We start from the raw sequence: 12,736 nt of genomic DNA on the forward strand, positions 1-12,736 counted from the left end.
GCATCATTTTTAGTGATGTGCATAATTGGCAAATGTTCCTCAACTAACCCGATCTTTCCTGTTACAATTATGGGCAAGGATGCTGATAACATTTTTTTGTTAGGAATGCTCTAGCAATTTTCTGTGATTCTTAAGTTCTGTGTTGATATTGGTGTAAAGGTTGATAAAAGGTCTTGAATATGCCATTGCGTTTGCATTGCATGCTTTAACCGTAATTTCTCTTCCATCTCCAAGTCAGTTTTCTACATGAAGACGGCAGAGGGAGGTTGCATCGGTGATGGTGGCAGTGGTACAGCGGAGTAAAGGAGCCGTGAACGATATAAAAATGAGCACATATTATTTTCCTTAGCAAAAGACACCCGTGAACTAATCAATAAATGCGGCTTCCTGCTACCATGTATTCACGGCGATTAGGTGCCGGTAGCATAAGTGATAGGATAATAAGTAGGGCCAGCATAACGCTTAACCCGAACACGTTTGACAAGATTGATGCACCCTGATTACTTTGCTGGAGCACTATCCAAAAAGCAAATGACAAACATTTACAGGAGATGATAATGGTTAGCAATGATGAGCAAGCGTCACCAGAAAACTATCTCTCTGTTGAGGCAGGAGCTAAAAGGCCCTTCATGAGTCCTCATACCTAGATTGAAGGCGGGTAGGGTTGCCCAGCTAACTTTAGCCAAGCTGTTCAATAAAATGGAATTGAAAAAAAGAAACACTGTTCAAGGCATGATTTTTAGGCCAATGACTTTCGGTTGCCAGAAGTCATACGACCGAAGGCCGGAGGTCTTATAATTGTATTTTATACCGCGTTTTCTCAATCCTTTTTCTTTCGATGAATAGCTTGGTTAAAGTTAGCTGGGACACCTGTATGTCCTTTTTCATACATTTACCTCTTTGTCGAATAGCATGGGTGTCTAAGTTGCCGTGGTTCTTACCATCAAGGACCGCTAATGGGATTGTACGTGCAGAGGTAAAGCTGCCGAGGATTTAGCGCTGTGCAATATTCAGATGGGAAAACACATGACGGCTATTCTAAAGCACATTCACACACCTCAACTTCTGCATTCGCTACAGTAATCTTGCTCTGACTGTCGAAATACACATGCGTAAAAATGAAAATTCTGTTCTTGGGTACTTGCATTCAAGTGACAAGTTCATTTTCCGGTTTGAAGTTATCGCACCTTCGAATCGAAGCCTGAGCCTATCTTAGAATGCAGGAGTATTCTCGATCAGTGAAATTGAATTGTGGAAAGACTAGTGTTTCTAACCGTATTAATTGCACGGAGAAATTAAAGCGATAAAGCTTGCTTTCGATACGATAAGATACAGGCTGTGGCAATATAGCACCACGCTCGGCCTGCCCGTCACATCGTGAGAGCGGCCTGCTGCGCGATAATCGCATATCTCAGTGCTGTCAATAAAGTTTTTCCATCCATCCATCCAGCCACCTTTTCTATATGCTTATTATTTGCGCAACACATATGACACCAGAAAACCATCGCGCTACTTGCCACCTATCTCACTAACCTGCTCCCCCCCCCCGCGCTCCCTGCTAAATACAATAATGTTTGTTGAGGACCAAAAGAGAACGCTAAGTCAATTTTGGCACATTAAAAAAGAAAGGCTTTGAGCCTTACAATATGTCAAGTCTTGCATTTCCTGTGGCGTTAAGCAGAAAAATGAGTAAGATAACCTTGAGAATAGGTCCCGAGCGTACTCTCTGAACCTAGTTCTGTGTAGAAAAAAAAACTGAAGTCCACAGGAAGGGCGAAAAAAGCAGCGTTAAATGAGCGCCTCCGCATTCAATATCCGGTGTTAGTTACGATTGAGCGCTCTTCCATGACAGTGGCCAAATCATGTATACTGATTGTCACTTGAACAACTCTTGGTATGTCCAGTTCATCATTCCGCATGAGCGTACTCCCCGACTGAGTGTTCTAGTTTGCATCACTGCATGCCAAGGACCCCATTAAGGGGCAACTTCAAAGGAGCGGGCACGGCGGGCTCCTTCTGAAAGACGCGGGGTTGTGATCATTGCTTTGTGTGATCAAAGGCGGGTCACTTAGTATATATTCGCCGGCTGCTAGCCCTTGTTCTGAATCACAAGAGTCATTCCGCTCGCAGGCAAAACATGTAGGTTGATGACGACAACAGCAACATTAAAACTTCCCTACAGCACCGACTTCTAGGGGACGTGGAGTGCAGGAAATCAACATTCCTTTAGTAAGTCACCGGTGGTTACTGTTCGAAGAAAATTTATTTTCTTTTTCTAGATATAATTAAAGCTAGAGTTAACAAAGTCACTGGGGTCCGCGAATCTTCAGGTAAATCAAGATTGTCGCTCACAACACACCTAAAGAAACCTATGTAGATGACAGTTTCAAAAAGGAAAAAAAAATCTAACAATTGGCTTCGTAGGCACTTAGACAGCAAGCCCATTGAGGCCGTTTTGTGTTCCCTTACAGAAACTCCAAACATTCTTAACGTGTCAATGTCATTCATAACCTGAAATATGCAACCTGCCATGCTCATTTTTTCCACATACTTCCTTTCTCCTTACTCTCCCGTGAAATTTCATTAGGGCGGGCGATACGTAGAGTTAACGTACTTACTTTGAGCGTTTCAGTCATTCCGGCTCTTGAATGCGTTTTGCGAAATTCTAAGCAACTTTGCTAAATAATAAGAATGATTAAAATCGAGATGTTGGAGATCTAGGTTTGGATGTATTACATTTCAGCACAAACACTCACTCGATGTCTTAGGTAATGGCCTCATAAGACGCCAAATTTCCAGTAAAACTAGGAAGAAAGGCTTTGCCCAAAGCGTCTCGCACCGTTTTCAAGCGCTGCAGGAGAGCCTCCCCGTTGGTCCAATTGGAAGGCGCCTCGCAGGAGAACGACTTGAGCTCGAAGTTCTCCACGTGTTCCATGTCGTGAAGCGCTCGGGCGAACAGCGATACCGCGTCGAACAGCAGAGCCAGCTCTGTCTGCGAACACACAATGCAACCGACAGCAGGGTGTCAGTTTGACTGCAAAAACCAAGCTGGGCTGCTGTTGACATAAAGCTCTTAGTATGTCAGAGGCCCATCGTCGTGTTCTTTGGAAGCACAGCTTTTCTTTTTTTTTTTGCAGACCCACTCGGGCTTTTCCGCCTGTGGCTGCTGGTATCTTCGGAAAGGCGGCAAATAAACTTAATTGCGTTCCTGATGGCGCAAAGTCATAGATTTTGATTCAATTGTGCACAAATATTTGCTTCACATTGAGTGCAAGATGCGCGTTCGATCTGCATAACTTTTGTTAGGTCTAATTTGTCTCTACATGCGTGGAACGACGGCGACGGGTATTTCGGGCGCGTTTATTACTTAGTTATTTTGATGATGTGTCAAATTTCTAAATATCGGTACGAAAATCCAGCACAATCTGAGTCCTTAAGCCAAATTACTTATAGCAGTGTGCACTATATACGGGTCATTCCACGTCAACTGTCCCAACCTTGGCGCTCGACCATCAGTGATTTCTTTAAAAAATTGAGCACTATCTTGTTAAAGCAAGAACTCTTTCTGTAAAACATTCTTGCTAAAAAAAATTTTCAGCACCGCTAGGAACATGTGATGTTTTTAGAAAGCTCGAAAGTATGAGTCGTAAAACGCATTGTAAAAAAAAAATTTCTCTGTTAAGTTAGGCGAGCACACGATTTTTTCCTTGAGGATGAAGATAGGCTGTTCACTTGAAAAAGGTGTTATCAATTTTCAAGTTTCCGTGAGTTTTTTATGCGGAACTAAATATGCAAAAGTTGTTGAATATTGGGAATTTTTTTGCAGACAAATAACTTCTACCGAGAGGTTATATTTCATAGTAACTAATTACCAGCAAGTTGTACTGTAAGCGAAAAATAATTTGGGACGAATATAACGTGAAATGCTCTGTACAGCTGGCGACAAAGTTGACAAAAAGTTACTTTTAGCCTACGTTTAGTCGTAAATTTAGCATTGAGGTGGTCTGGGTAAAAATACGTTCAATAGTGTATCTATTAGAATCATTCATTGTCTACAAACTGAGAAACTTTTATCAAAGTACTTTTTGTTTTAAGCAAGAAAAACATTTTTGAATTTGTGTTGTACCGTTCTCTGCGCTTGCACGTGTTTGGCCTTCGTTGGAAAGCGTCCTAGTGCTAAGTAGAATTTGCGTGCACGCAAAATTTCCTGAGTCGATGGAGGAACATCTAGACAAGATAATCTGCTCCTCAAGTTTTTACTTGAGTGCTTTATTAGAAATTACTAGCCTAGCCAATAAAAAACGCGAGCCCCAATAGAGCGCATTTAACCAAATGTCGCTGTACAGTGAGGGCCTGCATAGCGTCGTCACGTGGCATCGGAACGTTACGCCGGCGAGTACAGAGTGCAGTTACGTAGACTAAGATTTAGAAATGTTCCAAAACATTGTGAATAAGAAAAAAAAATCTGTTGCTTTATTGCGGTAAATATGCAGCAAATATCAGACAACACAATCCTGTTTTAGCGACCATGTCGGCAATGATGCTGGAGGAGTGATGTCGACTCGTCATTGAATGTTTTGGCATGGTTAAGTTCAAACTACTGCATTTAAAAACATGATGGACAGCAATAAATGCGTTTAGTTGCCCGCCCTTTCTGCCTTTCTTGTAGGTATATGTTAAATTCAGACCGAATGAGGCAGTCCGCGGACCTTTGTGAAGCGCAGGATTTAACATCCAGTCTGTGATAACTGATGAAAGAAATGGGAAGACTCGTTCGCGTTATCGACTGTAAAAAGTTTGTGGCCATAATCCTAAAACGCGCTGCTATACTCCTCAGATGCATTATATTTTTTTCACACAAAACCTAGTATGTTTCAGTGCTTGCACTTCCCTTGGTGGTCTTGTGGCAATGTTCAGAATAAGGTAAGGATGATGTCTCTTAGGCATTAGCCCCCGCCCCCCCCCAGGCGACAATAATTTATTTAAATAAAAGGTGGGAGATTTCAAGTGCAAATATTTCCGGTACCTACAGCTACAATGTATTTCCGTAGTGGCTCTAGCAAGACATTAGGACTTTTATTGGTGATATCTGCCAGAGAAGTCAGACTATATATGCTAAAGCGGTGAAAAACTCATCCAGATCCGCCTAGAGGATTACAGTTTTGACTGTGCCACTTTTGCGTTATAGGATAAGAAGGGCATCACATACTTTTCTTCGCGATTGTGCTTAATAGTGTCTTTGTATATGCTTGTTTAGAGTGATCCCACTCATTCTTTCATATGTCGGAACGCAGGAATAATTGGAATAATTCACGCATGCTATTGATTTCGCACACGTTTATTGCATCCGACATGGAGTAAGGAAACCCAGGACAGGCCCGACCAGCACGACCGTATTGGAGAGAGTGTGGCGGAAGTCACGTGCTGTTTTTAGCAAATGAGCACTGGGACGGGTACCCCAAATGTCAACGTTGCCCATAGCAACCGCGCTCACGAAGCTTTCGGTGCAGGACTCGGTCTCTGAAAAGTGAGATAAGATTTTCCCGCCGGTGACTTTGCCGCAGCACATATTGTTCGCGAAAAAAAGCTGACTGTGAATTGTGCTTTGTAAGCTTGAAAGTTGTGTTTGGGTCTGTGAGGGTGAGTGTCAGCCAGCAACGTATACACTCAAGCAATCACGGCGCGGGTCTTCATCGTCTTCTTCAACGTACCACGGAAAAAAAAGGAGCACGTCTGCATTACTAAAATTGCTACAGGGGTTTCGTAGGCTTTGTTTTGAGGCGCGTCGGCAGCACACACTTCCGGTGGTTCGTGATAATGCAAGCTCAAGCTTCGCACCCATCTGCTACGGTGAGCTGCAGAACGACTGATTCGAGGCGCAACCTTTTTACAGTCGATAACAGGAACGAGCCTTCCCATTTGTTTCTTCAGTTATCGCAGACTGGATGTTATATCCTGCGCTTCACAAAGGTCAGCGGGCTGCCTCATTCGGTCTAAATTTAACATTTACCTACAAGAAAGACAGAAAGGGCGGGCAACTAAACGCATTTATTTCTGTCCATCATGTTTTTAAATGCAGTAGTTTGAGCTTAACCATGCCCAAACATTCAATGACGAGTCGACATCACCCCTCTGGCATCATTGTCGACATGGTCGCTAAAACAGGATTGTGTTGGCTGATATTTGCTACATATTTGCCGCAATAAAGCAACAGATTTTTTTCTTATTCCCAACGTTTTCGACCATTTCTAAATCTTAGTCTACGTGACTGCACTCTGTACTCACTGGCGTAACTTTCCGATGCCGCGTGACGATGCTACGCATGCCGTCGCTGTACGGCGACATCGGGTTAGATGCGCTCTATTGGGGCTGGCGTTTTTTATTGGCTAGGCTAATAATTTCTAATAAAGCACTCAAGTAAAAACTTGAGGAGCTGATTTTCTTGTCTAGATGTTCCTCCCTCGACTCAGGAAATTTTGCGTGCGCGCAAGTTCTACTTAGCGCTAGGACGCTTTCCTACGAAGGCGAAACACGTGCAAGCGCAGAGACCAATATAACACCAATTCAAAAATGTTTTTCAAAACAAAGAGTAATTTGATGAAAGTTTCTCAGTTTTTAGACAATGAATGTTTCTAATAAATACGCTATTTAACGTATTTTTATCCAGACCAGCTCAATGCTAAATTTACCACTAAATATAGGCTAAAAGTAACTTTTTTGCAAATTTGTCGCCAGCTGTACAAGCCATTTCACTTTATATTCGTCCCTAATTACTTTTAGCTTACAGTACAACTTGCCGGCAATTAGTTACTATGAAATATAACCTCTCGGTAAAAGTTATCTTTCTGCAAAAACATCCACAATATGCACCAAATTTCGCAAATTTAGTGCCGTATAAGAAACTCACGGAAACCTAAAGATAGATAACACCTTTTCAAGTGAAAAGCCTATTTTATTCTCAAGGAAAAATTCTGTGCTCGCCTAATTTAAGAAGAGAAAATGTTTTTAGAAGGACTTCTTGCTTTAAATAGATAGTCTTCAATATTTTTCAAGGAAATCGCTGATGCTCGAACGCCAAAGTTGGGACAGTTGGCGTGGAACGACCCATACATGAAAAATTAAAATGAATCTTTCATTAAAAACAAATTATCACTAATTCATTTCCCTAAGTACTTTCCGGAGGTGATTACAATTCGTGAAATTTCGCCAAACAATTTTGAGGATGGCCTTAGTTTAGAAACATATTTTACGCACGCGGGCGACGAAATACCTTGCTGGTCCCGTTATTTTTGTGCTTCAGTGCTTAAAAGGTGCTTTATTTTTGAAATTTAAGTGAAACAACAGCGCTGCCTTGCCGTAAGTTTGACGGTGCAAATCGCTGAACCAGTGCCATCGTGGAAGTTCTTTGAAGTGAACATACCTTGTAATTTCACCGGCTACCACTCGTAAATTGCGGTTAGATTCCGCACTTTAAATAATAATATTTTCGTAATCACTCAGATATGCAATACAATTATTTAAGCAAGTAATGTCCGCCTCGATGAGTAATCTTTCTTACCGATAAGAACGGTGCTCTCTGCCACAGGCAAGTAAAATAAACGTGTGGTCTAGCACTTCTACGCACCACTACCTGGTTTTGTAGTGGTGCGTACGCTGTTCAAAACTAGTCGTAGGGAGTTGGACATGCATGATACAAATCGGGGAGCTCTTACTCAGGCAGAGTGGCCTCCTTACAGGACTTAACATACATTTTCCGGCGAATTCTCACTACTGACAGTCACAAAATCGTCTTCGTGATGCCGTATGACACCTACTCAAGTTTGGTTTCAAATACTGCTGATTACATATATATATATATATATATATATATATATATATATATATATATATATATATATACATATATGTTTCTCTCACACGACAGCTACATTAAAGAGCTTATAGTGGTCGGACACCTAAATATTTTCCATCGGTAAGGCGTTGCAGATAGCAGTTACTTTTCCCAGGGCCTGTTCTTAATCAGCGTTAATAGAGAAACGTGGAGTGCGTTGCATACGAAACATGGTCCAAAACAAGCAGCAGTGAGGGTCAAATGTCGGGTGACTTCGCGCCTTATGTATGTGCTGCTTAACCCCCGCATTTTGTTGAGCATATTACACAAGTGAAAAATTCGGAAGAGACACCTACGACTGGTTACTGATGGGAATGGGAAATCATTAAGTCCTTTAGTAAAGTTTTTTTTTCGGGCGTTCCTTGTTCACTCAAGGTCTCGCCAGCGTTCTAACTGCGCCTCGGTGAGGTCAAACGAGCACGCGCCAAGTGTCTCAACGCGCTCGCATGCCCGTGAGGAGTTCATAACTGGAAGGTCCGCTCAGTGGTGTAGAAGTGGACATTAACGCATTTTAATTTACACACTCAGGGCGTGGCGCCACCCCCAACAAATTGGCTGCGCCATCACGTGTCCCGCGACCCAAGCACTAGGCCACACGTTCAGTCAGCTAGATGGCTGCTACGCGACGGGCGCAATGACGCACGCACTAGATACACCTCTGGACAACCAAAAACGTGGAACCACCGTGGTGACGGGGAAGCGTGCTCGTGCCGCACCCTGGAGACCCGGGCCCGAGTCTCACTCAGATGAATTTACTTTGCTTAGAAACACCTCCCTGATTAATATGGCGTCACTCCGAGTATTCTCTGACGTGTTTTTACTCGGCCGGCGGCCATTTGTGATACCATGATTCGATCTAGGTGCCGACTGCAACGCCGGATTTTCGTGTAATGTGGTATAAAGTGCGTTCGCACAAATAAAGACAGCAGACCCTTCGGACGTGCTCAACGCCTCTGCACGCTACATGCACCGATATGTCACTCGGAATGACCAGAAAAGCGCAGAATCCTGTGCATTTGTAGGAGTACTCGCAGCCATTCGTTATGCAATATATATATATATATATATTGGTTGTCTTTGAACTTCAGCACGCAAGACCCGATGTAACATACGCTGGAAAGAGACGACGAACTTTTTGGAAGACTTCGTTGCGTAACGTTTTCGGCTGGTGGACCAGCCTTCGTCAGAGTAACGTTTGTACAGAGTACAAACGTTAAGTAAAGAAGGTTTCCAAAAAGGTCGTCGTCTCTTTCCTGCGTATATATATATATATATATATATATATATATATATATATATATATATATATATATATATATATATATATTGGTTGTCTTTGAACTTCAGCACGCATATATATATATATATATATATATATATATATATATATATATATATACACGGCTTTTATCCAGAATCGCTACTAGTTCGGTAATATGATTTTCCAACCGCATTTTTTTTTCAACCCGTGGCGCCCGCTATAGTTTGGCGAAGGTGCACGCTTACCCTAAGCGCAGTCATCTCCAGAGCCTGGCGCCCGAAGCGCAGCTCCGAGTTTGTCCAGTCGTGGAGCAGCTTCCTCGTCTCCTCTTTGTCCAGGTCGACTAGCCGCAGCGCTGACACGTTGGCCAGCGCTCCCTGGAAACGCGTCATGTCCAGCGTGTGCGTGTCCTGCGCACGAGCGCGTGTCAGACAAGCCAGGCCAGCAGCGCCATTTCATTCTACATCCAACGCCTCCCGCTCCCGTCAACATTAAACCTGCTGCACTCGAGAAAGTTTTCTGAGCCAAAGACACTCGGATCGTGGCCACATCTGTCGCTGGCGCGACAATGCGATTGGCACACAGCGCCGTTTCGAAGCGCACCAGCCTGAGTGACCGTTATTGTCGCCCCGTGCAGAATCCCGCGTTCGCTCAGTGTTCACCCTCATCCTGTTTTCCTTTTTCTATCGCAGTTATTCGTTACCTCCGGTATACTGCAGCAAACCGCAAGCTTCTCTACTGACTTACCTCTCGGTTTCCTCCTTGCTTTTTCTCTCTTGCTCTGTCGCTCTGTGTTTCGTGAACTCGTGTAACCACACCGAAGATTTACGAGCCTACTAAAGATTGCTTCAGCATTGTTTCACATTACGTTGCAGCTTTTTTCTGTATATAAACTTAAACTGATAGCTGAAACGCTGGTTACACAGCGTCCTTTACGATACGTCTCCATCATCCCTAAACTGCGAATATCCGTCCAATAACATTTCTGCCATATCTGTCGCAAAATTGTGACCGAAGCGGAGCAGCAGGTCGTGGTATGGTATCTTTACAACAAGGGTTTATAAGGGCAGTCTCTGAGCGCTGGCCATTTGCCTGACAAAGACGATCATGCGATCATGATCACACTAACTCAGACTATGGTAAATAAGTCAAATTCGCCGCACACAAAACATCTTCTGATGTCATATAAGAAAACACTGCGTGTGTGCCTTCTCAGCATATAGGTCGAAAACTCACTCATGAGTCGAATGACTCAGACTGGCTCATGAGTCTGAGTCTACAAGCGAGCACGCCTGAATAGAATTTTGGTGAGCTTCAGCCGGTATGAATGTGGAAGGGCCGGCTGATTAGAAGTCTGTTGAGTGAGGTCTAGCTAGACTGAGGGATGCCCTGGCCGATTAAAACTGCGGTGAAACATAATCCGTGCTAGCCAAGGCTGAGTTGAACTACGGTGAGCCTGTGCCCTCAGTGAGGGCCTTAAGCAAAACATACAACTCGTAAGTTAGTCTGACCGAATTTCGAGTACTTTGCCGGGCTATGGTTAATCTTGAAAGGTTATCGCTAAAGTCATAGCAATGGTGGCAACCTGAAATAGTTATATGTTCCGAATCATTGTGTAAGGAAAGAGAAAAATACCTAGCATGATACTGCGCAGCTGCTTCGTTGTCGAGAGCACAAGGTCATGATCTACACTGCATATTTAAGGTATCTGCTACCTTTATCCCCTACACACACACACACACACATGCCAGTTTTACGTATACGCCCCTTTAGCGCGTAGCCATCACAGCGCCGGCAACGCAAGTTGCCAAAGCTCAGTCTAGACTTAGGCATTATGCTGCGGCACGCTTCAACCAACTTCGCTGCTTCGTCTGTGCATCTCGTTTCCTTCGAATGCTGTGCCCGTTCTTCTCGGCACGGTGGAGTAGGTTTGTAAGGGAAGAGGTGGAAGCTTCGCAGGGGAAAGCAAGGCATTGGGGGGCGTTCGGGCGTTGCTTCTCGTTTCCAGCTACACCCTTATAATGAGGTCAGACATGGCCAGATTTTACAGCTTCGGCGGTGCACTGAGAAGTGAGCGAGCTGGTCATCGAGTGCAAAGTGTGGTCGGTTCAGTTATCGCTCCTTCTGAGAGCGCTCGCTTGACCTTCTCTGTACTGTGCATGGTGCTTGAAGCTGACCGTCGGCGCTGTCGCTTTGAGCGTATGCGGCGCTGGTGTTCAGTGCGACTGCCAGCAAATGTCATTGTCACGGCTTTGGATGGGCCGTGCAGCATGCACTTCGACGTGTATGGCACTTTACGTCATGACCGACACTCTTTTCGCAACTATTGAAGCTACCGGTAAACTTTGAAACGGTCATTTGTCCAGCGCGATCCTCGCGAACAGCGAGGTGAGCCGGAATTTCAGCAGCCGGCGAACGCGGCTCAATGGGGTCGATCTCGCGTGCGGGAGCAAAGCAGGCGGGCCGAAAGCGCACCCTCTCCTGTCGCGCGCGAGGCACGGGGGTGAGGCGAGGAAGAGGGGTGGAGGTGGGGAGGCGTTCTCCGGCGGCTTCTACGGCACGGCCGTGCGGCCGCCATATGCCGTAGCTTGAAAGCGATCTGCAACATGGCCAAAGTGCCCGCTCGCGTTGGCCTCATCTTAAAAGCGATGTGCGATGTTAGCAGAGTGCGCGTAGTGCAGATAGTTTCGTATGCGCTGTGCTTTGACGTTTCGCTCGCGCTGAAGCGAGAGATGCAAGAAGGTCAATTTGCTCGCTTCTGCGACCGTGATTCCTCACTCCAGCATTTTGACCGCGATTTTTCGCGCTCATCGAGCGAAATGTGTTCATGTGCTCGTCTGACACCGTGCTTTTTAATTTAGTTCAATCACGCTAGCGGGCTAGGTTATTTCAAACCATGAGAGAATTTGTAAGCGCGATTGAACAAGGACATATGTGAACAAACACAAGGAGACAGCGCTGTATATGTGTGTCTGTTTCTTTCCACGTCCTTGTTAAGTTGCTGTTACACATTCTATGATTGTTAATTTAGTCAGTAAGTGAACGTTTACAAATTTATACGGCCGATAAAACTACTGCTCTTACTTTGTACAGCTACTGACCAATTTGCTATCGCAATCGGTGTTTCGCCTTTCGGTCAAAACTGCGACTTTTGCTTTTTTTTACGCCGCTGTTTCTGCTATGCGTTTGACGATTGCGCTGCATTCTTATGATAAATTCACTATAGTGTGAAATTGTATGTGGCTTGTTACATTATACCATTTATGAAAACAAGAAAAAAAACCCTTATCAGTAGGTTAAGGCCGTGATATTTCACGTTTACAAATAACTACATTCGCGCATTTATACGTCTGGGCAGGCTAGTTTCTGTACTTTTGCGCGTTTTGTTTATGGATGACTCTAAAAGCAAAACTCAGAAGCGAGGAAGCGCAGAGACGGGCTCATTGAGGTGGGCCGCGCCGCTTGACGATCATTTCAGCAACGCCACTGCCTAGGATGGCTGCCTTTGTCTGTTTACTGCTGTAGCTGCACAAACCTCAGTGAAGGACATTCATTTATAGAAACATCAATCGCTTTCTCCCATG

The 12,736-nt window shown here is 44.3% G+C and overlaps 1 protein-coding gene across 1 annotated transcript in view; it reads right to left on the minus strand.

Moving 5' to 3' along the window:
• Positions 1-12,736, minus strand: part of LOC142585001 (glutamate receptor ionotropic, kainate 2-like) — a 348,423-nt gene that overhangs the window by 161,666 nt on the left and 174,021 nt on the right. The window contains exons 6-7 of the mRNA XM_075695421.1: positions 9,398-9,562; positions 2,840-2,992 (exon numbers count right to left, since the gene is read on the minus strand). Of these exons, the coding sequence (XP_075551536.1) occupies positions 2,840-2,992; positions 9,398-9,562 (318 nt within the window). The remainder of the gene's footprint in view (positions 1-2,839; positions 2,993-9,397; positions 9,563-12,736) is intronic.

Source organism: Dermacentor variabilis, chromosome 6 (assembly GCF_050947875.1).
Source record: "Dermacentor variabilis isolate Ectoservices chromosome 6, ASM5094787v1, whole genome shotgun sequence".
Lineage (NCBI taxonomy): Eukaryota > Metazoa > Arthropoda > Arachnida > Ixodida > Ixodidae > Dermacentor > Dermacentor variabilis.